Below are 26,538 nucleotides of genomic sequence, written 5' to 3'. Positions count from 1 at the left end.
AATAAAATTCTAAAAAAAGAGTTAACACAGCACTAGTAAACAGCCATGTAAAAATTGTGATTTCTATGGAAAGGATCCCCTCAATGAAGGAAATGTGCTAACACACATTATTCCATGAGTCTCCCAACAGCCCTCTGATGTGGGCCAGGCAGACAGGATATTGCTACGGTCACATTGTTATAATCACAGTTTCAAAGAGGATATGAGGTCCCTGAATGTCAGGTCCTTCACAGAGCAAAATGACATCTCCAGCGATTAAACTTAAAACAGTAGTTAAGAGGGGCGCCTGGGTGGCTCAGTGTGTTAAGCCGCTGCCTTCGGCTCAGGTCATGATCTCAGGGTCCTGGGATCGAGTCCCGCATCGGGCTCTGTGCTCAGCAGGGAGCCTGCTTCCCTCTCTCTGTCTCTCTGCCTGCCTCTCCATCTACTTGTGATTTCTCTCTGTCAAATAAATAAATAAAATCTTAAAAAAAAAAACAGTAGTTAAGAATTACATTCACTATTTACTAAGCACACTGAACCTGTTTGGATACCATTATCATCCCCACTTTACAACTGAGGGAAGACGTACATTGAAGTTAGCTGGGTACCTGGAAAACTGGGGACTCAAACCCATGCCCTCAACCTCTATTCCTGTTTCCTGGCCTGTTTTCCTCCCACGATAAAACTCTCCATTGTGGAGCGCCTGGGTGCCTCAGTAGATTAAGCCTCTGCCTTCGCCCAGATCATGGTCTCAGGGTCCTGGGATGGAGCCCCACATGAGCTCTCTGCTCAGCAGGGAGCCTGCTTCCCTCCCCATCTCTCTTTCCCTGCCTCTCTGCCTACTTGTGATCTCTGTCGGTCAAATAAATAAATAAAATCTTAAAAAAACCCCAGAACTCTCCATCGTATACAGTCCTCTGCCTGGTTTCTTCTTAATGCCCTTCCACCTCTTCGCAAGAGCACCTTTATCTTTTTCAGTTGCTTCTATAATTTAAGGTACACATAAAATAATGCAGGTACACATGTTGTAAAACATTCAAACAAAATGCAACTTTATTATAGTAAGGCCCGTTCCCCACAGCCCTCGTTCTCGGGTATACCAATGCGAGCAACCACATTCCCACGTGCCAAACCACAAAGCTTTCACCCTGAAGTTGACCGAGCGTAGGGGAGCGTTTCTGATGCTGTTAGAAGCAAGCCTGTCTTTGGTTCCAGCTTCGACCCTGCCCTGCCCCTGCACTGTCCGCGCTTCCCCGCCCACTAAACGCACTAGCCCAGGCAACCCCCCGCCCCGCCCCTGGGCCGCCCGCCCCGCCCCGGACGTCCCGCCCCCACGTCGCCCCGCCCCCTAACCCGCCCACCACCCTCGCGCTAGCCTTGTCCCCGAGTTCGCCCCGCCCTCTGAGTTCGTCCCACCCCGGAAACCCCGCCCACATGCTCGCTCCGTTCTGGGGCCGCAGTTAGCCCTCCCGCTCCGTCCCGAGCTCGTCCCGCCGGCGGGACGCCAGCCTCCCTCGCGCTCCGCCCCGAGCTCGTCCCGCCCCCCCGTTACTCCCCCCGCCTTCCGCGAAGCACCTGGAAGCGGAAGTGGGGTGGGCTGGGCTTGTGCTTTGCTCCTCCCCTCCTGTGGCGACCAGGTCACGTCAGCCGCGACGCTGATGTGGCTCCCGGAAGTGGGGCCGGTGCAGGGCAGTCATGTTGCAGCAGGTGAGGGTCTGGGGGCGCTCTGTGAGGGTGGGTGTGGCTGGGCGCCGGGTCCGCGGGGTCCGCGGGGTCCGAGGGGTGCGAGTCTGGCGGCCCAGGGCCGTAGTACCCGCGGCCCCCACTAGCCGACTGAGCCCGGGGGCGGGGGGGGGGCGCGAGTGGGCGGAGGGCCGCGGGCGGCTGTCTGGGGAGCGCCGCCTGCAGCCCCGAGACCTTTTGTGGAGGCGGAGGATGGCAGGCTGCGCGTCGGCGGCACAGCGCAGATGTGCAGGGTGTGCACGGGTGTGTGCATAGCGCAGTGCCAGCCGACGCGGGGTGCTGAGTCGCTCGGGCGCTGTGCTGCGGAAAGTGAAGTTGCTGGCGGTCTGGCTTTCCCCAGCCGGTCGGGGACTCTGAGGGGTGCACCGCGATCCTGTGGGAGTAGACGACCCCGCCAGGGCCCTAGCATTCAAGTGTCCGTTGCCGAAGTGACACTAGTGGTGATTGCTTATCACTTCGGCGATCACGTCTGTCCCCTTAGAATTAATGACTGTTTACAGGTTGACGACCAGCGATGAGTACGACAAATTTAATAATCTCTTCCCGTGTTAAAACCTTTTTACTGTTTATAGTGCACTTTTCCTCAAGGATATAGGTATTTGTTGTTGTTGTTGTTGTTGTTATTGAGGGATTGCTGTGGCCCAGGCACTCCCTGTTCTGGGCCTGGGGATAGGGTTGTGAACGATTCAGACAGGTTTATGGTGCCGGGGGTTGGGGGCTTGTGGATGCGTTGGGGTGCGGAGTTAGGTAAAGATAGCGACAACATAGTGATGTCATAGCAAGAATTTGAGAAGTAGGACACCTTTAGAATTGATGATCAGGAAAGACCACTGAGGAGGTCGCTTGAGTGAAGAAGTTCTAATGATGGTTAGATGCGGCTTTCAGAACCTGCACCCAGGCTTAAGGGCACCACGCAACCGTACTGACTGTTCCCACTTTAAGTGTGTGACCGTGAACCTCACTTGCGCGGTCTCTTAATGCTGCCAGGCAGTCATCACCACAGTCGCATAAGTTCCTCACCCTCCCATCCTTCTGGGCCGCTCCTGAGAAGAAATCTTCAGACCTTCCACATTTTCCCCCTGTCCTCTAATTCTCATGTCACCGGAAAAGTGGAAGGCATCAGAAGAGAATTTCACACCATCTGCCTCCTGCATCTGTGCTCATGATCTCCCATAGACTCTGCCTTCTTTTTTTATTTATTTTTTATTTTTTTAATATTTTATTTATTTATTTGATAGAGAGAGATCACAAGTAGGCAGAGAGGCAGGCAGAGAGAGAGGGAAGAAGCAGGCTCCCTGCCGAGCAGAGAGCCCGACTCGGGGCTCGATCCCAGGACCCTGGGATCATGACCTGAGCCGAAGGCAGAGGCTTTAACCCACTGAGCCACCCAGGCGCCCCCTGCCTTCTTTTTCCTGTCTGTGCTCCACCCTTAGGCCATGCCCTCTACTTGTGCACTCTGGTCTGCTGGAAGGCAGTACTCCAGCAATTCTCCCCTTGCTCTTCTGTATCAGGTGTTTTTTTGTTTTTTGGTTTTTGTTTGTTTGTTTGTTTGTTTTTCCATTTTTAAAAGCTTTAGGGGCACCTGGGGGGCTCAGTTGCTTAAGCGTCTGACCCTTGATCTCAGCTCAGGTCTTAATCTCAAGAGTTCTGAGTTGGGCTCTGCTGGGTGGAGCCTACTTAAAAAAAAAAAAAAAAAGGCGCCTGGGTGGCTCAGTGGGTTAAACCTCTGACTTCGGCCCAGGTCATGATCTCAGGGTCCTGGGATTGAGTCCTGCATTGGGCTCTTGGCTCAGTGGAGAGCCTGCTTCCTCCTCTCTCTCTCTGCCTGCCTCTCTGCCTTCTTGTGATCTCTCTGGTGTGTCAAATAAATAAATCTTAAAAAAAAAAATCTTGTTTAAGTTAACATGTAAATGTGCTTTAATGTCTTGTCTTGAAAAACTTCATTCTATGTACCCTTTCAACTCTCCCCCCCATTTGTTCCTTAAGATTTATTTATACTTGTCTCTTACTTGTGTTCTCTCTTGTGTCCAGTCTAGTCTGGTTTTCTCCCACTTCCCTCTGCCATCTTGAAACTGCTGTTAATGTGGTCACTGATGATTCGCTCGAAAGACAGTGGTCTCTGGTTTTCATCCTACTTGTGAGCAGCATTTCACACAGTTGATCTGATCTTCCTCCTGGAAACACTTTATTCACTTGGCTTCCAGGACACCACCTCCTGGTTCAGCTCCTACTCCTGAGCACTTCCTTTTCAACCCCAGTGCTTATTCCTTCTCATCTTTTTGATCTATAGATATTGGTGTGCTCAGAGTCTGTCTTGGTGCCTGCACTTTCAGCCGTCAGGGCGAAAATTTTGGAATCTTCCTTAACTCGTTTTCTCGTACCCCATATTCAGCCTATCAGCAAAATCTGTCATTTCTACTTTTATTTTTTTTTAAAGAATTTATATATTTATTTGATAGAGATCACAAGTAGGCAGAGAGGCAGGCAGAGAGAGAGAGGAGGAAGCAGGCTCCCTGCTGAGCAGAGAGCCCGATGCGGGACTCGATCCCAGGACCCTGGGATCATGACCTGAGCCGAAGGCAGAGGCTTTAACCCACTGAGCCACCCAGGCGCCCCCATTTTCCTTTTAAAGCTTTAGCTCACACATCTGCATCTTTAGATGTGTCACACATCACACACCTTTAGCTCACACACTGCGTCTCTGGGCTCCTTGGCCATTCGCTGCATATACTTGTTCCACTCTCTGCCTTTGAAAATCTACCTAGTCAAGGGACTGGACTGAGCAGGAGGCCTCCTTGCTCTGTCCACACCCAGCACAAACGCTCTCCTCCAGAACCTTGGAGTAGAAACGATTCTCTTCCTTCCTTGTGCTCCCATTTGCACTTGTATTTCTCCCGACTCCGATCACAGCCTGCAGTTGCTTCCTTTGTGCATTTGCTCATGCCTTCGATAAATACGGTACTGCCTGGCCGCGTGCTGTGCTGGACACTACTACAATGCAGTGACACTCCTTGCTCTCCAGTGGCTTGGAGTCTAGATGGAGGTAGTCTTTGGAGACCTGAAGATACCCTGACATAGTTGCGCAAGTGGACATTCGTCCTGGTGCTCAGGGAACATGGGAAGTGGGAGGCCTGGGGGTTGCAGGGAGAGTGTCTCAGCTCTTTCAGTATTTTAGCTGAAATTTGAAAGCTAGATCTGTTGTTGCCTGACGGTGAACTATGTAGGGGATGGAGAAGGGAAGAGCTTTCTGGGCAGGGAACACACATGAGAGGCAGACAGATGGGAAGCCATGGTGTTTTCAGAGAACATGTCATAGCAGTGTTGTGGCACTGCCCGGTGGGAGGGAGAGTCAGAAGATCATGACGTGTCTTGTACTGTACATGGAGGAGTTAAGTTTTACCTGATACATGTAGGAGAGCTGTTGAAAACATTTGCAGAGGGGAATGACATGGTGTGACCTTCCTGTTAGAGAATGGCTCTATGGGTACATGAGGGTCTGGAGTTGGGCAGGGATGAGGTTAGGACAGGTGAGTGGTGGGTGGCTGGCCCTAGGTCAGGTGTCAAGGAAGGTTTGTTGTGGTTGAGGCTGAAACGGTGAGTTGAGGTGTGAGCCACACTTCCAATCTAAGGCTGTGAAAGGGAGGAATGCCATGGGAGGAGAGCAAAAGATGGAAGGGGAGGTTCAGGATCAGGGTTTTTTTTTTTTTTTTGTTTTGTTTTTTTAAAATTTAAATTCAATTTAATTAACATATACAGTATTACTAGTTTCAGAGGTAGAATTCAGTGGTTCATCAGTTGCATGTAACACCAGTGCTCATTATATCACGTGCCCTCCTTAATGTCCATCACCCATTTACCTCATCCCTCCACCTCCCCTTCAGCAATCCTCAGTTTGTTTCCTGTAGTTAAAGAGTCTTTTATGGTTTGCTTCTCTCTCTTCTTTCAACATTCTATTTATTTATTTATTTGACAGAGAGAAAGAGTGCACGTGCATGTGCAGTGTGGAGGGGCATAGGCAGAGGGAGATGCAAACTCCCTCCTAGGCAGGGAGAGCTATGTGGGACTCAGTCCCAGGACCCTGGGATCATGACCTGAGCCAAAGGCAGATGCTTGCTTAACTGACTGAGCCACCCAGGCACTCTTCCTCTTTGTTTTTGACTTATTTTTTTTCCCATTCCTGTGTTCATCTGTTTTATTTCTTAAATTCCACATATGAGTGAGATCATATGATAATTGTCTTCCTCTGACTTATTTCGCTTAGCACAATACCTTTTAGCTCAGTACACATTGTTGCAAATGGCAAGATTTCATTCTTTTTGATGGCTGAGTAATATTGTGTGTATACACGTACGTACACACCCCACAGCTTCAGCCATTCATCAGTTAATGGACATGTGGGCTCTTCCCATATTATGGCTATTGTGGACATCAGGATTAGGGTTTTTAAAACATCTTTTTCAAGCAATAAATGATCTCTGAAAAAGTTCATTTGCCGATTGGAAAGATGCAGTAGAAAGACTCGCAGATACAAGAAAGTGTAAGTGAAGGGGAAATTGATGGAGGAAACCCCCCGAGGAGGCAGGAAAAGAAGAGATTCCAAGCCCAACAGTTGCTTTCACCGTGGATAGAGTGAGATACAAATGGTGAGAAGAGCTCAGGGAAACAAGGGTGCAGGCAGGTGATTTCGTGAAGGAGCCAAAAGCATCAGGTGTGTCCCACAATGGTCTCTGCTTTCTCTGCAACTGGTGAGAGAGCAGCCAAGAGTTTGCGGGAGCATCATTGACACCCCAGGGGTTTCTCATGGGACTCAGCAGCGGGGGAGCGATGGCTAGTTGCCAGATGATCCCGGGGTGCCCTTTCCCTAGCTTGTCAATCCTCCAATGTCCGTGACCATGTCTGTCTTTTGTCCACCATTTGGGCTAGCGCGCTGCCTTGTGTGTAGGAGGCACATGAGTACCGAATTTCATCTTGCTTCATGGATATTCAATTTTCCTGCTAGGACAGTAATGATGACACCGAGGATGTTTCCCTGTTTGATGCAGAAGAGGAGACAGCTAACAGACCAAAAAAATCCAAGATCAGGTAGGAAGACGTAAGAGTATGTGAGTACCTGGTGCTGTTCAGTGTGTAGGCGGGAGCCAGCCGATGGGATTCAGGGCAGAGTGGTGGTTCCATACTTGTGAGTAGTGGACATGGCTAGTTTGAGCTTTGGTCTGAGACAAAGAGGACATTTCAGATTTTCTTTGAGAATAACTGGCCTATGGAATTGTACTCAGTGCTGAGTTTTCACATCTGTGAATCCATTTTGTGAACACTGATGTTTGTACTTCAAGCTGCACCATAGAAATAGAAACACACCATTTCTTTAGTTTCTGTAGACCTGTTCTGTTTTGATTTATTGTGTGAACTTCAGAATCACGTCTTTTATCTACAAAATAACATGAACATGTCAAGCCAGACATATTTCTATTCCAAGTTTAGTTCCCTCTAAAGAAATTCACTTACTGCAATCAAATTCCACCTGACCTTTGAAAGCATGCTGAGTGAGAGATGTCAGGCACAAAAGACCGCATATTGTATGATTTCATCTATGTGAAATGTCCACAATAGGCAAATCTGTAGAGATAGCGGGACATGAGTGATGGCTGATGGCTGGAGAGGGGTGGGGTTCGGGGTGGATGAAGAGGGACTGCCAGTGGGTATACAGTTGCCTTTGCGGGTAATGAAGAAGTCCTAAATGTGACTGTGATGATGATTGTACTGTTCTGTGAATATACCAAAAAAACCACTGGTGTATATACTTTAAGTATATGATTGTATGGTATGTGGATTATACCTCAATAAAGCTGTTAAAAAAGCAAAAACAGGGCGCCTGGGTGGCTCAGTGGGTTAAGCCGCTGCCTTTGGCTCAGGTCATGATCTCAGGGTCCTGGGATCAAGGCCCGCATCGGGCTCTCTGCTCAGCAGGGAGCCTGCTTCCTCCTCTCTCTCTGCCTGCTTGTGATCTCTCTCTGTCAAAATAAATAAATAAAATCTTTAAAAAAAAAGGCAAAAACAAGTCTACTGGATAGTTACTTTGCCTTAAAGCCTGAAGTGATTTCTGAGGGCCCAGGAATTCTTTTATTTTTATTTTTCAAGTAATCTCTGCGCCTAACAAGGGGCTTGAATTCATGATCCCAAGATCAAGAGTCACATGCTCTTCTGACTGAGCCAGCCAGGCACTCCCGAATTAGTTTTTTATGTGAAAATAGGATTTAATCCCAAGAGTGTAGTTTCCTTAATTTTCCAAGCTTGGCAAAGTTTCTCATTATATGTTTTGTGAAAGTTTATATTCAGTAAGATGTTAAAGTCCTGGTTCCTTAGTGTATTTTCTGTGACAGCAGAGCCTAGTCAAAAAGGGGACTTACAAACACAGAAAAGTAGGCGATTTGCTTCTTCCTCCAGTCATCTCTTTTGTTTTGACAAAACTCTGCATGGTTATGTTATGGCTGAAACGTTGTTCATCTCTGTCTGCAGTACCTGTGGTGAAATGTAATTGCATTTCTTTTGTTATGTTTTGGTTTTCAGACACCCAGTGGCATCATTTTTCCATTTATTCTTTCGCGTCAGTGCAATTGTAGTCTATCTTCTCTGTGAATTGTTCAGCAGCAGCTTTATTGCCTGTATGGTGACAATTATCTTGTTGTTGTCATGTGACTTTTGGGCAGTCAAGGTAGGTTTGATCGTTTTTATTTTAATTGTGTTTGATATGATAAGATTGAATGATGCATGAACCGTGAAAAAAAATGATCCTTAGCAATTTGGATTTGTGTTAATGTATCTTTTTGTTGTTCACCTTGGCCCTCATTTTGTGTTAATATCATCAGATCACATGTGGGTTATTATACTGGTGACTTGTCTGTGCCTATGTCAGACTACGTCAGCTTTAAAATTAAACAGACAAAATGTGACTAGCAGCCGCAAAGCCTGTATACTGCTTCTCATTCAGACCACACCTGTAGGTGTACTGTGTGTGATTTCTGGGTAAGGGCCCAGGATAGATCACACACAAATTCTTAAGGAATGCGCACCCTTTGCAAAGGCTGCTGTGTGTTTTAGGGAGGTGTTTCTCAGCCAGGACCAATTTTATCCCCCAGAGGACGTTTATCCATGTCTGAAGACATTTTTGATTGTCACAGCTGGGGTTGGGGGAGGTGCTTTGTTGACATCTCGTGGGTAGAGGCCAGGGATGCTGCTAAACATGTTAAGATGCACAGGACAGTCCCTTCAACAAAGAATTATCTGGCCTCTAATATCCATAGCGCTGAGGTGGAGAGACCCTGTTGGAAGGGATAGGAAGTAGTAAGAAATGGCTTTAAACTCAAAAACAGTGATAGGTAGGAAGATGGATGAATAGACAGGTACCTCGATAGGTGGACATGTGTTAAAGTAACTAGTAAAATATTAAACGTAGACTCTAGTGGTAGGTATGTGGGTGGTCACTGTAAAATTTGACTGTTCTGTTTTTGGAAATTTTCATAGTAAAGTGGTGGGGAAAAAAAGTCAAAGATAACAACAACAACAAAGACCAAAGCTAATTTTGGGATTTCAGAGACATGTGTATTGATTCAGAGACCAGGAAGATGTTATAGATCCATTTGCAGCTACCAGCCCTGCCATTTTAGACCTCTTGATTCTTTCAGACACCAGAAGTGGCTGTCTTAGTGGTCGTCAGCTTCCACAGGCCGCAAAACACGGAGAATGAAGATTATAAAGATTTCTTTTATTTCGGCTTTTCTTTTTTTTTTTTTTTTTAGAGAAAGATTTTAGTCATTTATTTGACAGAGAGAGACACAGTGAGAGAGGGAACACAAGTAGGGGGAGTGGGAGAGGGAGAAACACGCTTCCCACTGAGTAGGGAGCCTGATGTGGGGCTTGATCCCAGAACCCTGGGATCATGACCTGAGCTGAAGGCAGACGCTTAGCCCACTGAGCCACCCAGGTGCGCCCCGGCTTTTCTTTTGTACCGTATTTCTTTGAATTTCTTTTGTTGCTTTATGCTCTGTAGTGTTTACTGTATCCTGGTCACAATTTTGTTTTGAGGAATGTGCATTTTTGTTATTATGTAATTTCTGCTTAGCCAAATAGAACAGGGCCTTTGGTTGGTTTTCCTGGTCATTTCCCAGTTCTTAACAATAAAATAATTAAATCCTTCTGGGCTTAGGGTTTTAAAGCATGTGGCCCAAAAATATATTTTCTAATAAACTTATCCTTCCTTCCTTCTTTCCTTCCTTCCTTCCTAAAAAAGGGCTTATAAAGTGTCACTCTTTTATCTGTGACAGAATTACTTAGAGATATCCCAGTCGTTGAGATACAATGCAAAATGAAGAGGTCAAGAATAGGGAGATTGTTAAATGGATTTGGTAAAAGAGGTAGATCCAGTTCAGAACCTTGTTAGAACAGAGATACATCATAATCATTATAAATCTCAGTGCATTTGGCAGAAGGAGATTTATTTTTAATTTTATTATTATTTTATTTTAACTTACTTATAAAAGAGACAAATGAAAGATAAAAATACATATATATTTTTTAAAGATTTTATTTATTGACAGAGAGAGACAGTAAGAGACAGAAACAAACAGGGGGAGTGGGAGAGGGAGAAGCAGGCCTCCCACAGAGCAGGAAGCCCTAGTGGGGCTTGATCCCAGGACCCTGAGATCATGACGTGAGCTGAAAGCAGAACCTTAAGGACTGAGCCACCCAGGTGCCCCAAAGATAAAAATACTAAAAAATTTTTAAATTTTATAGCCTCTATGGGGCTTTTGTTTTATTCCTTTTCTGATAGTGGTTAAAAGAGGTTAAAAAATGGTTTTAGAACTTTAATAATACTTAGTAAAATTTAAAATAAGTTGTGTGTCTCCCACAGTGTTGGAGAGGATAGCAATGAAAGCATGGTTCACATAGCAAGAGAAGGAAAACAAAGTAAGTTTAAATATCACAAGGCATAGTACAAGGTGATGGAAGTAGGAGCAAATTAGTTATAACAGTAAATGTAATTTGATTAAAATCTCTTTTTAAAGATAACAATTTGAAGATTGGGTCAAAAATCAAAAGTCCTAGGATGCCTGGGTGGCTCAGTCAGTTAAGCCTTCGGCTCAGGTCATGATCTCAGGGTCCTGGGATCAAGTCCCGCATTGGGCTCCTTGCTCAGCAGGGAGTTTGGTTCTCCCTCTGCCTGCTGTGCCTGCTGCTCCCCCTGGTTGTGCTCTCTTTCTGACAGATAAATAAAGTCTTAAAAAAGGGACGCCTGGGTGGCTCAGTTGGTTGGACGACTGCCTTCAGCTCAGGTCATGATCCTGGAGTCCCGGGATCGAGTCCCGCATCGGGCTCCCAGCTCCACGGGGAGCCTGCTTCTCTCTCTGACCTTCTCCTCGTTCATGCTCTCTCTCACTGTCTCTCTCTCAAATAAATAAATAAAATCTTTAAAAAAAAAAAAATCTTAAGTCCCAACTAAAAGATCGAAATAAAATGGCAGCATTAGAAAAAGTAAAAGGACACAAGATAATATCAGCCTGATAGAAACAGAAAGAAACCTGGCATTGTAATATTATCAGACAAAATAGAAAGTAAGATAATACTTAAGGGAACAAAGAAGGTCATCTTATGAATCACATTGAGGACCCATTCACAGAATGACATTCCTTCAGATCATGTATGGGGGAAAAACTATTAGAGGCACTAGGATAAGGTGGGAAAAACTTATTGTGAGTCTAACAGATCAACGCAACAAAAATAAATAAGGTCTAAAGGATCTGAATGAAATGAGGAGGTCAACACAATAGCAATATTGTGGAACTTTTTACATATGGAGACTACCTTCCTGTTCCGCTTCTGTGGAGCACTTAAAAAAGTTGATTAAGTATCACTGTGAAGAAGACCCAAGTAAGTTCCTCAGAAAAGCTCTATTTTCTAGTCTAGTGCAGTAAAACTAGAAACTAACAAAAAAAAAAAATGCTTTTCAAAATCCAGATTACAAACAAAAGCCAACCTGCTGAAAGCTCGTGGCTTAAACAGGAAATAGACTATAAATACAGATTATTTACCTACACTGAAACTTTCAGAATGTGTCTAAGGCTGAACTTAGAGGAAAAACAGTAGAAGAAAGGTTTTTTTAAAAATTAGAGGTCCAGAAGGTTCAAAAACAAAACAATAAGCCAGAGAGAAATTTTGAAAATAATCTAGTGATCAAAACAGAAAAGTAAAGAATGGGAAAATGGGAAAGGAGTTTGGAAATATTCTAAGAGGTGGTGTTCAAAAATGCCAGTAAAATAGACCCCTGGCTGCCCTACGGCTTTACTGCCGACTCTCTCTTTAGCTTTTCAATATTATCTACAATATGAATTTTGGTCTGAAGCCTCCTTTTTTTCTTTTTTTCTGTATTTCTTTCCTGATCAGTACCATCTGTGCTTCTGATTTTAGTTGCTTGTCCATGAGCCATGTGGCCCTCAGACCTGGATCTCCAGTCCAGGCTTGTCCTCCTCACTGGGGCAGACCTGTCTGCTTGACAGTTTCACTTAGCAAGTTGTCTTGAAGGACCTCACCTTCAGCCTGTGGGAAATCTCACTATTCCTTCTGGCCTCAAGATGTCGCACTTCCATCTGAGCTCCCTTTCCTGGGTCCTCGAATCACTGGTGTTTAACCTGAGCAAACAAGATATGCAGGATTTCCCTTCTTTCTATTCCTTATCTGGTCCGTCACGAAGTCCCATAAATCCATAGATGTTTCTTTCTTCCCTAGGGCTCTGTGCCCACTGTTTGTCCTGGAATGTTCTCACTGCCGTATCACCTTAACCCCAGGATTCCTAACCTTTTTTGTGCCACTGGTTTCACAATCTCATGAAGCTACCAAGTGCAATCATTTATTTATTTATTTATTTACAAACATTCCTTTCTCCTCCTCTTCCTCCCCCTTCATCCTTTTCTCTTCCTTCTACTTCTTTTTAATTTATTTGACACAGAGACAGACAGCGAGAGAGGGAACACAAGAAGGGGGAGTGGGAGGAGAAGCAGGCTTCCAGCTGAGCAAGGAGCCTGACACGGGGCTCGATTCCAGCACCCTGGGATCAGGACCTGAGGTGAAGCCAGACGCTTAATGACTGAGCCACCCAGGTGTCCCATGAGTGCTTTTAAGTACTTGAAAGAAAATACACAAGATTACAAAGAAAGTCACTTATATTGAGATATAATGAAAACATTAAAAAGAGAAATTTCTGATTTTGTGTGTTGTGCTGCTTTATGAATGCATTAAATAACAAGATCTAGAGGCCTATCTGATTGCTTCCCAAGCCGTGATGCGCATAAGCACTATTTTGTGATAACTGCACCAGGTGTAATACAATGTGAAAAATATCTGTGGTTTTTATTGGTCTGAGTCACACATGCTGTTAATTCTACTGTGGTTTACTGTTTCCATTCAAAATTTAAAAACAAACTAAATTTCAGCCTAAAGTTAGTGAAGATAAAGAGAGCATTTTTTTTCCTCATGCAAGTTCACAGAACCCTTGGATCTGTTAGTGAACACCTCTAACCAGAAATCCACATTAGTGAGTGATTCCTGCTTATCCTTTAAATTTTGTTTTCAAAGTTGACTCCCAGGGAGACATTTTCTGATTTGCAATTTAGATCAGATTTCCCGGCTAGCCTCTTGAGGTGTCTCCCTCATCACACTTACTGCAGCTGGTGGCAGTGCGTTTTTGTTTTGCTCGACTGCCTCTCTTCCACATAATGCTTGAAGCTCCCTGAGGGCAGGGATGGTTTCTGTTGGTCACCATTTTTATTAGCAGCACAGAGTAATTGCTCAATAAATATTAGTTCAGTAAATAGACCTTGAGAGAGCTATCAGAGCAATTTGTTACATTAGTAAGAGGAAGGGGTTTGGTACCTTTGAGGTACTAAATGAGGGCTAGTGCCTGTGACCGTTGTATTAGTTTGGGCTGCTATGTTCTAACAGTCCCATAGTCTGGTTGCTTATAAATGATAGGAACTTCCCTTCCCTTCCCTCCCTCCCTCTCTTTCTCTCTTTCTTTGTTTAAGATTTATTTATTTGTGAGAGGGAGAGCATAGAGGGCAAGGGAGAAGCAGACTCCCCACTGAGCAGGAAGACGATGACCTGAGCTGAAGGCAGATGCTTAACCGACTGAGCCATCCAGGTACCCCAGAAATGTATTTCTAAAGTTCTAGAGGCCAGAAGTGCCAGGTTAGGGTGCCAGGGTGGTCAGCTTCTGGTGAGGGCATTCCTCTGGGTTCCAGACTGCCAGTTTTTCATTTTATCCATTTTTTCCCACCCTCCCCAACTCATTCTCTCTTTCTCTCACTCTCTCTCCAAAGAAAATCTTTAAAAAAAAAAAAAAAAAAGGAACACATTAGGGAATTGGAAGAAAGGGCAAGAGTTCATGAGAAGGGGAAGAAGGGTGATGTTTAGTGACATGCTTATTACCCTGTCACCTCAACCCCTGTTGGTCATGCTGTTGCATTATCTTTTTTTTTTTTTTTTTTGTCCAGGCCTGGTGTGTGGTGGTCTTTGTTAACTGGATGTTATGGGAGATAAAGCTGAAGATTTTTTTGGTTTGTGATATGTTGCACTAAGATGTGACCTTATGGTAGTTCTTTATACAATGCTTTTAAAATGCATGTGTTTATATTAATCTTTACCAGAATGTCACAGGTAGACTCATGGTTGGTCTGCGTTGGTGGAATCATATAGATGAAGATGGAAAAAGCCACTGGGTGTTTGAGTCCAGGAAGGTAAACTACCCTTCTTTTTCCCCCCTGCAAAATCTCAATTCAAAAGATTATGTACAGATTACATCTGAGTATTTATGGGTGAAGTATAGAGATTAAAAGTACTACCCCAGATCTCTTGGCCTGTGGGCACTAAACCAGATGACCTTCTAAAACTGCTTTTTTTCTGTCTAGTTCAGACTGGAAGTACACTTACGGGAAAGAAGCCCCTGAGAAAGGATTTTGGGTGGGAGTTTCTTCTGTGTGCTAAGCTGCTTATCAGGGGCTGCTGATAAAAGGACCTCTGAGGGCCCTTGGCTTTGTGTTGCTGTGCGTGGTCTCTCCAGGGATCTGTCCCTGTCAACAGATAACTGTTTCCAAAGTTGCTCCTTCTGTCCTTGCTCCAATGGGTCCACTTCCTCATGTGGGCAGGGAAGAGAAAAAGAAAAAGAGGGATTACAAGTAGACAGAGAAAATCTGAATCAACCAGAACAGTGTTCTTTAAGTCTCTGCCTTCGGGAACCCTCGGGAAGCCGATCTGTTTTGGGTTAGCCTGCCTATCTGTAGCGAGCATTCAGTTTCCCTGTGGAATTGGCTGGGAGGCAGAGGACAGAGTTCTTGGAGAACACTACTAATTAAGTTGTTTGCCTTCTGCTTGGAAGGGCCTTGACAAGGCTCCACCTCTGAGAAGGCAGTCTTGTGTTCAGTGATAAGCCCGTGTTCCTTTATATTATAAGATCTATATGGAAGCAACTCACCACCCTTCAAAATTTCTGGGTATTTCTTTTTTTTTTTTTTTTTTTCAGTTTTATTTTTTTATTTTTTTTTCCAATTTATTTATTTTCAGAAATTCTGGGTATTTCTAAGACATTTTGGCATCATCCAAAATCCCCTGATTCCATTTCTTTCTCTGGGCCTTGACCTGACATTTTAGTCTCCAGGATGGCTGTAGCCTTGATTGTCTTGATGCTTAGCTCATATAGTGTGATTTAAAGCTTCCTTATTAATAAACAGTACAGGAACAGGAAGAATTGAATAGAAGCCCGTCAGAAACAAGCTTTACCTTCACCCACGTCTTGTGTCATGACAGACTGTCCATTCTGCCCTGAAAATAAAAAAAATTCTTGAGTTAAAGCACATTTAAGCCAGTTCCTAAAATTAAATAGTGGTAGATATGTCAACTGTTCTTTGGGGTTGGGGGAGGGGGTTCCTAACTTGGGACTTGGGTCATCTTTATTAATTTATTCAGATTTTAGACCTCGGTATTTTCATGAAAAATATGAAACTTTTTTTTGATAAATACTACAGTACTGGTTATTAAGTTCATGTTCTTTCTTAGGTGTCCGCTCAAGAGAGTAAAACTGTTTCCGAGGCCGAATCAAGAATCTTTTGGTTAGGACTCATTGCCTGCCCAGTGCTGTGGGTCATATTTGCCTTTAGCGCGCTCTTCTCCTTCAGAGTGAAGTGGTTGGTGAGTATCCATCCGTGAGGATGTCCTAATTCCCTAGCGTGTCTGATGGGTGATCACCAGAAACAACCATCTCTGTTAACATTAGGGACCTGTCTTGAATAGGCAACTCCATTATGCATTTCCCAAGTTCTGTTCCCCAACTCTGCTTTTCTCAGACCTGGAGAGCAGAATCCTCTTAAACACCAGTTTTTCACTGATTCTCCTAGGGCCTTCCAGAATTTTGACTTAACCAACCTTGTATAGAGGTTACCGTATATTTATCACAGTATTATCTTGGTGGATGTTCAGTAAGCTCCAGTCAAACATGTTTAGCTTAGTTTGGAACTAACAGAGGGCTCTTCTCTGGAAATATCAGTTGGTAACTTGTTCTGGCTGGCTGTTGCGTATATCGTAAATCTTCCCAGAATGTAGTGGCTTAAAAATAAATTTTTATTTCCCCCATCAAGCTAAAAATAAAGTATAAATAACAAATAAAATAAAGTAACTTATAATAAAAATAAATTTTTTTAAAATTATTTCTCAGTTTCTCTGGTTCAGGAACTGGGACTAAGTGGGGCTTGTCTGGAAGGTTGTGGGTTGGGGTCCATGTGGTTGCAGTCAGGCAGTGGCTGGCATGGCTGGAGGCATCGCCTGTTTGTGAAGTCCCGCAGCCTCTCGGCGTAGTCTCCCCGCATGGCCATGTAGCGCGTCCTCACAGCATGGTGGCCTCATGGCAGTTAGAATGCTTCCGTGGAGGGTCACAGCTTTCATTGGGAGTGTCTTAGTTCAAGCTGAATTGCCCTTTTCACTGTGTGAGTTTGCTCCAGCTGCCCTAACAAAGTACTGCCTTCTGAGGGCCTTAAACACCAGAACTTCATTTTCTCACAGTTTTGGAGGCGAGAAGCCCCAGATCAAGATGTTGGCAGGTTTGATTTCTTCTTTGCGAGGCCTCTTTCCTTGGCTTGCGGGCTTGCTTGAGGCCGTCTTTCCCTCATATCTTCATGTGGTCTTTCCTGCAAGCGGGTCTGTGTCCTAATCTCTTTTTACAAGGACATTAGTCATAGAGGGTCAGGTTCCACCCTAGTGACCCCGTTTTACCTTAATTACCTCTTTAAAAACGCTTTCTCCAGATACAGTGACATTCTGAGGTGCAGGGTTAGTATTTCAACACTAGAATTTTGGGAAGATGCAACTCAGGCCATGGCAACAATCTAGGCTCAGAGATCATCACTTTTGCCACCCATCCACATTCAAGGGAATGGGGATTAAGCTGTGTAGCTTGCTTGATGGGGGGAATGTGAAAGTTCTAGAAAAGCACGTGGAACAGATGTCATTGCTACCATCTTTGGAAAATATAATCTCTCACTTGACCCAAACCGTGATTCTTGTTCATTTCATAGTTGAGTTTATTTCACTTAACATTTATTAATTCCAGGCATGTTTTGGCTTTACTTATTTTTTTCCCCATATTTTAATTATTTTCTTATCTCTGTTTTGCTATATAGGCCTTTTTTTTCTTTGTGTATTCATATACATACTTCCCCTTTTGGGATTTGGGAGGTTTATTGTGTATTTTTAGTTTTTCTAGTAGGTCTCTCTTACTTAATGTTTGTATCACACCCTCTTTTGTGGATTGGGAAACGTAGTATGTCTTGGTTTCCTGCTGTGAAGGATGGCACAGTTAACAGCCATGCTTTCTCCCACTTCTTGTCCTGCCTCCACATTTGGATTTCTGATGATTACAGGCTAATTTTAGTTGTTTTAAGTGTGGTGTTTAAACCTCTTTCTTGACCTCTAGAATCTGTCAGAAAGGGAAGGAGATAAACATTCTTCTGTCCCTTCTCTTGTTTCTTCCCTTCCTCTTGCCTGAGTTGTATTTTCTCTAGTATGAGTTTTGTTGTCAAGGTTTAACAGTTAGACCTTTTGAAATGATGTGTCTTACTGGGTGTTCATTCTTTGATCTATTTAAATACACTGATTCAGTTGGGTTAACTGCAGCTTTTCCTTTTACCTCCTGGTTGGCTAAATTTCCTTGTTGGGTGATTTTTTTTTTTCCAGAGAATTTGTAGGTGCTATTTTCCTTTGGCTCTGTCATATTTAAGAATATGAGCCTGTTGGGGTGCCTGCGTGGCTCATTTGGTTGAACATCTGACTCTTGACCTCAGTTCAGGTCTTAATCTCTGGGTTGTGAGTTCAAGCCCTGTTTTGGGCTCCATGCTGGGCTTGGAGCCTACTTGAAAAAAAAGAAAAAGAATATGAATCTGTTGGCTTCATTCTTTTATTTTTATTTTTTTACTACGAATTTTTATTTTTAAGTAATGTCTACACTCAAAGCGGGGCTCTAACTTACCACCTTGAGATCAGGAGTCACACTTTCTACCAACTGAGCCAGCCAGGCACCCCCAGTCGACTTCATTCTTGATTGATGATGTGGCAGGGTGAGTCAAAGGTTCTTTCTTGCAGCCTTTAGAAGACATTACATCATCACTTTCTTATATTGAATATTGCAGAGAAATCTGAGGCCAGGTTCACTTAACCTGCATGTAAGTGAGTGCATCATTTCTCTCCCCGAATGAAGAAATTATTTTTTTTTAATTCTTGAGTGCTAAAAAAATTCCAGAGTATCCTTATATTTACCTTTCTATGTTGATTTTTCTGGAAACTCTGTACTCCTCGAATATGTCAATGCTGGTTTTGCTTTGAATCAGGATGGTTGTCTTTTGTCAAGTGTTTACATTCATTTATGTTCTATTTTTGGGCTTCTCGGATTCTGAGGGACCAGTTATCTCTCTGTTGGGTCGTTTTTTATCTGTTCCTCTCTACCATCTTTCATTTTTTCCCTTCCTGCTTATTCGGTATGCAAATCTTCTTAGGACTGTTCCAGGCCCTGAGGTGCAGTTGGTGGCCAGCTAGGCTCTGGTGGAGTTTCTATGCTAGTGGAACATGCTGGAGAACACAGGGGCGAGGACACAGGGCCACTCCCAGCGGGCGGGTGGCAGCAGCTTCCATCTGTAGTTCCTTACCTCTGCCAGCCCCGTTTTTATCTCCTCTTGTCCTGTGTTAACCTTCATGGTCCTTTGAATTCTTATCTCTGGGTTCTTCGTAGGGTGCAGTGTTCCCAGAAATGCTTTTATTTTGGTGGGCTGTATTTCTTTTGGAATAGATTCTTCACCTTTTACATATTATATTCCTTTCTTATTATTTTCTTTTCCTCCACCATCATCATCGTCGTCTTCCTCCTCCTCCACAGTTTTGCATGGATGTGTTTTCCCTCTTCCCCTCTCCAGGTTGCTCAGTTCGTGGTAGTTGCTCTGTCTCGACCTCCTCTCCATGCTGGATTCGTGCGGGCGATATCTCCTTGACCGTCTCCGGGTGGTATCTGAGACATCTGGGCTTTGCTCTGAGCTAGGGCCAGAATTCTGGCTTTGGCGGCCTGAGGTGTAGGTGTGAGGTGGAGGGCACAGCCTGGCCTCTGGCTTCCTCTATACTAGCTTGTTTGGGTTTTGCCTTCTCTAAGGTTGTGTGATTCTTTCTCCTGGGTGGCTGTGTGCGCCGTGCTGGTGCTACCTTCCTGCTTGAGGCCTCGGAGCCCTAGCACTCTGGGGGAGTCAGCCCAGTCCTTCCCTAGCACTGGTTCCACTTCCTAAAACAGCTGGGTAAGGTTATAAGGAAGGTGGTTTGGGCTCCCATTACTCAGGGTCTCTGGGAATGTCTTCCCCCCTTTCCCGCTGAGAACATGGGCTTGATGCTGGCTGGTCCTTCTGTGTTGCTTCTCCTTCTCCTCCTCGCCAGGGGGCATCTTGTGGCAGGCTGCTGGGATCAGGTACCTGTGTTGCGTGGTGGGTGGTTGGGAGGCAGGGGTCTGAATTTTTTCTCAGGGCTGTTTGGCTCCTTTGGACTTCTGCCTCCAATATATTGGGGGGCAGTGATCATCACTGAAATTTCCGGTAGAGGGTCTTCGGAGAGAGAGGAGTTGTATAGAGCAGAACCAAGTTGGTTCTTTCTCTGACCCCCAGCCCCTTCCCCCTTTTTAAATGTTTATTAGTACTAGCTTATTTCCCTTTTATTTTAAACCCTTTTTTTTTTTTAAGGATTTTATTGATCCATTTGAGAGAGGGGGGGAGAGAAAGCATGAGAGGGGAGAAGGTCAGAGGGAGAAGCAGACTCCGCATGGAGCTGGGAGCCCGATGTGGGACTCGATTCCTGGGCTCCAGGAACCTGAACCTGAGCCGAAGGCTGTCGCTTAACCAACTGAGCCACCCAGGCACCCAAACCTATTTTTAAAAATCTCTTTTTAACCTGTGTATTTTTAAAATCTCTTCTGTGTTAGGGATAGAGAGCTCTTGATGTTAGGCTTCACTACACCACCTTAAACCAGATGTCTGCTGTTTTAACTTATAAATAGATTTTAAAATTTTATTTATTTATTTGACAGGCAGAGATCACAAGCAGGCAGAGAGGGAAGCAGAGAGAGAGAGAGGAGGAAGCAGGTTCCCCGCTGAGCAGAGAGCCCAACTCGGGGCTTGATCCCAGGACCCTGGGATCATGACTGGATCCGAAGGCAGAAGCTTAACCCACTGAGCCACCCAGGTGCCCCAATTAACTTACAAATAGATTTTAAAATTTGTTGTAGGACCCATGCTCAGTCTGTGATTGCTGGTCCCTAGCATGTTAGGAGTGTCCTGCTTTGAGAAGCATGAGAAGTTTTATTTAAATAAAAATACAGTTTTATGTTTATTTAGGTAACTAACAACCTTGTATAATTCTAATGTATTTATTTCTGTGAAACACAAGTTTTTTAAAAAATTTTATTTATTTATTTGACAGAGAGTAAGAGAAAAAACACAAGCAGGGGAAGCAGGAGAGGGAGAAGCAGGCTTCCCTCAGAACAGGGAGCCCCATGTGGGGTTCAATCCCACGCCTAACGACTGAGCCACCCAGGCACCCTGAAACACAAGTTTTAAACAGCAAGTGCAATTCCACTTTTACTAGGAGTTTGTATCTGTTCCTTAATTAAACACTTAAACCCTTTAACGTCCTTAAAATCAACTACATAAGCTTATTAAAGGTTAAGGAGAGTAAGTGTGGATTGGTGAGAGACTCTGTTTAGCTGTGTTGCTTTTTCACATAGAAACACTTCCCGGGTGACCCTTTTAACAGCAGGTGGGTTGATGAGTTTATTCTAGGGCAGGCCTTGGCTGGCTATGGCCTGTGTGCCAAATCTAGCCCAGCACCTGCTTTTGTAACTTTTTAGTGGAACCCAGCCTTGCCTGTGTGTTTACATGTTGTGTGTGGCTGCTCTTGGACTGGGATGGCAGAGTGAAGTGTTTGCAACAGAGATCACATGGCCTGCAAAGGCTCTAACCGAAAAACTTTGCCCACCCCTGTTCTAGAGTAACCGTGGGACCTCCTCACATTGTCCTAATTAACTTTTCTTTCATAATCTTTTTTTTTTTTTAAAGATTTTATTTATTTATTTGAGAGAGAGAGAGAACAAGCAGGGAAAGGGGCAGAAGGAGGGGGAGAAGGAGATTCCCTGCTGATTAGGGAGCCTGATGCGGGACTCGATCCCAGGACCCTGGGATCGTGACCTGAGCTGAAGGCAGACGCTTAACCGACTGAGCCACCCAGGTGCCCCTCTTCCGTAATCTTTAAAGAGGAGGCTTGAGTTTCTTACTCACTGTCTTTAATGATCTTAGTGGGGTCATGTGTAGGTTCCCAGATGTGGCCATAAAGAAGGAGCAACTGTGCCAAAATGTGTTTCCTCCTAGTGCTCTCCCTGCATCCTGCTCCTCACAGGAGGCCAACAACCACTGATTGCTGTCTCCCAGCTCTGCCTTGTTTTCCTAGAAGATGGTTGGTTGTCACATACACACACACACACACACACACGCTCACCTAGAGTGGAGATTCCCCTCTGCATGCTCAGTTAATAACTGAGAAAGCTTGATCTCCTGACCATTTTTTCACAATTCTTAAAGGAATAATTAGCGTTTTAGCCTCTTCTGAATCTCATTTACTTACTTATTTTTGTATCTTTATTTGCAGACCCATGGAAAATCCTAGAGAGAGAATGGTCCTTTCGTTGCGTCCCCAGGGGGCAGCATGGTGCCTTGTGTATAGCATATGTGTGTAATTAATATATGTTGGGCGGATGTGAGTGCCTTGTGCTCAGCAGGTATTGGATGGGTCTGTTCTGTCAGGTTAAGGAGTCTCATTGACACAAGTCCCACCCATGAGTTTCCTTTTCCTTCTCTTTCCCATGGTGGTCCGCTTTGTTTGTTGTGTTTTTTTTTTGTTGTTTTTTGACACAGAGGAAGGTCAGTCCATTTTAGGCCAGTAACCACTGATTATTTTTTCTTTCCCAGGCGGTGGTTATCATGGGTGTGGTGCTGCAAGGTGCCAACCTGTATGGTTACATCAGGTGCAAAGTGGGCAGCAGGAAGAATTTAACCAACATGGCTACATCTTATCTTGGAAAGCAGTTTTTAAGACAAGTAAGTGTTTTCTGGGTGTGAGGGTCAGTGACTAATTCTTACAGAGTTTGATTTTTTAGGAAATACTTAAAAAACTTAGAGTGTGAGATGATGATGATAAAGTTAAGTTAATTACTTTTGACTTTTAGGACTTTCTAGAAATGTATTGTCAGTGCCCTGAAATCTTATTTACTATTTATTATTTCTTTGGGAAAATTATTTATGTATTATTTTTATTATTTTTTAAAGAAGAAAATGGGAGGGGCCAAGGGAGGGGGGGAGAGAAAGAATCTTTTTTTTTATAATAATTTTTTTTATTGTTTAATTAACATATAGTGTATTATTAGCCTCAGGCGTTCAAGTCTGTGAATTGCCAGGTTTACACACTTCACAGCACTCACCATAGCACATACCCTCCCCAATGTCCATAACCCCACCACCCCCTCCTAACCCCTCTTCCCCTGGCAACTCTCAGTTTTTTTTTGTGAGATTAAGAGTCTCTTATGGTTTGTCTCCCTCCCGATCCCATCTTGTTTCATTTATTCTTTTCCTACCCTCCAAACCCCCCACATTGCATCTCCACTTCCTCATATCGGGGAGATCATATGATAGTTGTCTTTCTCTGATTGACTTATTTCGCTCAGCATAATACCCTCTAGTTCCATCCATGTTGTTGCAAATGGCAAGATTTCATTTCTTTTGATGGCTGCATAGTATTCCATTGTATATATATACACCACATCTTCCTTATCCATTCATCTGTTGATGGACATCTAGGTTCTTTCCATAGTTTGGCTATTGTGGACATTGCTGCTATAAACACTCGGGTGCATGTGCCCCTTCGGATCACTGCCTTTGTATCTTTAGGGTAAATACCCGGTAGTGCAATTGCTGGGTCGTAGGGTAGCTCTATTTTAAACATTTTGAGGAACCTCCATGCTGTTTTCCAGGGTGGTTGCAGCAGCTTGCATTCCCACCAGCAGTGTAGGAAGGTTCCCCTTGCAGAGAGAGAATCTTAAGCAGGGTCCATGCTCAGCACAGAGCCTGATGCGGGGCTCGACCTCATGACTCTGAAGTCGTGACTGGAGCTGAAATCAAGAGTACAACTGAGCCACCCAGGATCCCTGCCCTGAAATTATTTTAAAACCAGAGATAAACTATCATTGATAACAACTTAATTCTAAAAAACTACCTAAGTTCAGTAGCTTTCCATTAATTCTGGTGGCTCTAAATGAAGTTTCAGAGAACATGTTATGATTTTTGGATTTATGGTCAGAACAAGTAGAGACATAAGACTCTATCATTAAAGATTGTTTTAGAGTACTCAGATTTGTTTGATTGTTTTTTAGAACATAAAGGTTTTACTCTAGTTCCCCTTTATGAAGATTTAAATCAGGGGTTTCAATGGAGTAAGTACTGTTCATAGGTGAATAGTTGTGGTTAAATCACTTGGGGACACTTGATGGGGTACTTTCTGGGATATCTCACATTTGTTAAGGGCAATAGGTCAGGCAGGTAATGTTATATAGGACAGTGGTTTTTCAAACTTGACCCTGCTTAAGAATCCCCTGCAGGGCTAAAACAAAGATTGCTGAGTTCTACTCCCAGAGTTAACCTGGCAGGGTCTTAGAATTTGCATGTCTTGCAAGTTCCCAGGTGGGTGGTGGTCCAGGGACTATGATCCTCATGGTCCTGGGACTACATTTAGATGGCTGGGGCCCTGACAGACTGAGTGACTTCTTAAGGATATACAGCTAGTATATATATACAGTACACTTAGGTAAGGCCTAATATATATATATATACAGTACACTTAGCTAAGGCCTAACCTACCTCTGTTCTTGTGAAATTCATTGTTCTTTCCATTCTACTGTACAGTTTCTCTTGTATATGATGAAAAGTCCAGAAAATGAATAATCTTGTAGGGACATGATTCTTTTCCTGAGGTATTTTTGCACAGTCCCAGATAGGATGTTGCAGGGGTCCACTGTATGGTAATTGTCTAGAGCGTATTGAATAGTTTTTTCCCTTAGGATTTTTAGTGTTTCTGAAGCAGGGAGGGACATTGAATACAGGGAAATAGAACCTTGACCCTGACATAACACGGGTAGGGTCAGGAGAGTTACCTGGAAGCTGCTGGTATTCTGCTTAACATGAGACGGACTTGCTGGACATCTCGGGATCCTTTGATGTACTTCTCCGCATGTCCATCATTTTTTTTTATTTTTAAATTTTTATTTATTTATATTTTTAAAGATTTTATTTATTTGAGAGAGAGAGAGAGCATGAGAGGAAAAAGGTCAGTGGGAGAAGCAGACTCCCCGCCAAGCAGGGAGCCCGATGCAGGACTCGATCCCGGGACTCTAGGATCATGACCTGAGCCGAACGAAGGCAGTCGCCCAACCAACTGAGCCACCCAGGTGCCCTGCATGTCCATCATTTTTAAAATCATTGGGCCATGCTCTGTAAGGTAGTGTAGTAGCTGGCCCTCCTTACAGACGTGGAATGTTTTCCTAGTGCTTTGGAGGCTGGCATGTCAAGTAGAACAGTTCTCAGTCTGAAGGAGTTCTTTCTCTTTTTCAGAACACTGGAGATGAGCAGACTTCCTGAAGAGAGTGAGAGCAAGCTCGTGTGTCCTTTTACACTGGGGAACAGCTGAAGAGATTCTTGACTCTGAGGCTCTTGGAACTCAGTACACATTGCAAAGAGGAGTGTTGGGTTTGTTTTTCCATTCTAAAATGTACTTTAAAAAAATGGGAAGGTAGTTTTCATACAGAGTTTTTATTCTCTTTTTAGCATTTTGGGGCATGGAAGTATGGCGTGGCCAGGAACATTGTCAAAAGTGGTTCATGGTTATGTATGTGTGCACGTAGTCCTGTAATGTCCGTAGATTCCAAATTACTGAAAGTGTGTTCATGTACGTATGTAATGGAGACCTTTGTACCTGGATGTGTAGAATATAGGGGATGTTCTCGGTCTGTTGCAGAACTCTAGGTGTGTCCGTATTATTTCTGTAAATTATTGTCAGAAGAAGGTTTTGCTTCTGTGGTAAAAGTAAGCACTTTGGCTTACATGTAAGTTAGAGATAATTGTTAATCTTACAAGTTAATATATACTTCATGATGAAACTTCTTATCTTAGGCACTCACAGGCAGGTAGAAACCAAATTTGGGCTAGTGGTTAACTAGTTTTTAAATTTTATTTTTATTTATAATAACTCATGTACTTAAGGCCCTATTAATGTAAATGGAATTTTCACAGTTTCTGTTTAGGGGATTCTTAGAGATTGCTGCTGTTCTATTTATGTTTTGGAAGGGATAGCCAGATTTTACTTTAGAACTTCTTGGAAACTTGTCAGTGGGCCTTGGCCTAATGAAATCTATCTTTTATCACTAAAAGAGTATTATTCTTATGTCCTAGTGAGAATAATCATTTAAATACTTGGCATAATAAATGCCTAAAAGACATTTTATTGTATGAATCTATTTTTTTTCTTGCTATAATGGGGGTATTGTAAATCATGCCTTTGTATTATTGGTATTTCTTAAAGCAATATATGTAACAATCTACAAGCAGTTGTAGGCGTCTATAAATTCTGTTGTATGTTTTGTAAAGTTTGTTGGTGTCTTTTAACCAACAGATTATTTTGTGGGATGTATTTATACATTGTTAAAAATTTTACAAAAATGTTTAATTGAATAAGTGTCTTTATTGGAGTGATAGCTTTGAAGGTGCATAACTTTATATTTGTATAAAACCCTCCTGTTTACAAAGCACTTCAACATGTGTAATCTCCTTCCATCCTGACGACAAACCAGTAATGCGTGATACCTGTTTACAGCTGATGAAACGGGATTTTAGGTTTATCGAGTGCCTTGTTCAAGGAAACACAGATGACAGGAAGACCCACCAGGATATTTATGGTTTTTAGAGGAAGTATTTGTCTCTGAATGTCTTTTGCTTTCTTAGGAATCATTAGTTTATTAAGTGTTTATTTACCATTTTGCTTATAGTCGTCTGGTGAGGAAAGTGGATACTGTGTAAAGATGTGTGTTGAATCGGAAAGCTCTAGAGCTGAGAGTCTGACGTCTGACAGGGGCCACATTGGTATGGTTTCTGAGAGCTG

The 26,538-nt window shown here is 43.6% G+C and overlaps 1 protein-coding gene across 1 annotated transcript; it reads left to right on the top strand.

The window, feature by feature from the left end:
• The first annotated feature begins 1,587 nt into the window (after positions 1–1,587).
• On the top strand, positions 1,588–26,101 carry LOC122906780 (Golgi apparatus membrane protein TVP23 homolog B). The gene is made up of 7 exons (XM_044249143.1): positions 1,588–1,689; positions 6,725–6,807; positions 8,293–8,437; positions 14,421–14,510; positions 15,826–15,957; positions 22,305–22,433; positions 24,996–26,101. The coding sequence occupies exons 1-7, from the start codon at positions 1,678–1,680 to the stop codon at positions 25,020–25,022; spliced, it is 618 nt and encodes a 205-aa protein (XP_044105078.1). The 5' UTR covers positions 1,588–1,677; the 3' UTR covers positions 25,023–26,101.
• Positions 26,102–26,538: the final 437 nt, after the last annotated feature.

Source organism: Neovison vison, chromosome 5 (assembly GCF_020171115.1).
Source record: "Neovison vison isolate M4711 chromosome 5, ASM_NN_V1, whole genome shotgun sequence".
In the NCBI taxonomy this organism is placed as follows: Eukaryota; Metazoa; Chordata; class Mammalia; order Carnivora; family Mustelidae; genus Neogale; species Neogale vison.
The sequence above is the reverse complement of the archived record's forward strand: the minus strand, read 5'-3'. Positions and strand labels throughout refer to the sequence as shown.

Coding starts and splice junctions, on each gene's coding strand:
- LOC122906780 (XM_044249143.1), top strand. Junction 14,511..15,825: donor GGGTGTTTGAGTCCAGGAAG/GTAAACTACCCT, acceptor GTTCTTTCTTAG/GTGTCCGCTCAAGAGAGTAA. Junction 15,958..22,304: donor CCTTCAGAGTGAAGTGGTTG/GTGAGTATCCAT, acceptor TTTCTTTCCCAG/GCGGTGGTTATCATGGGTGT.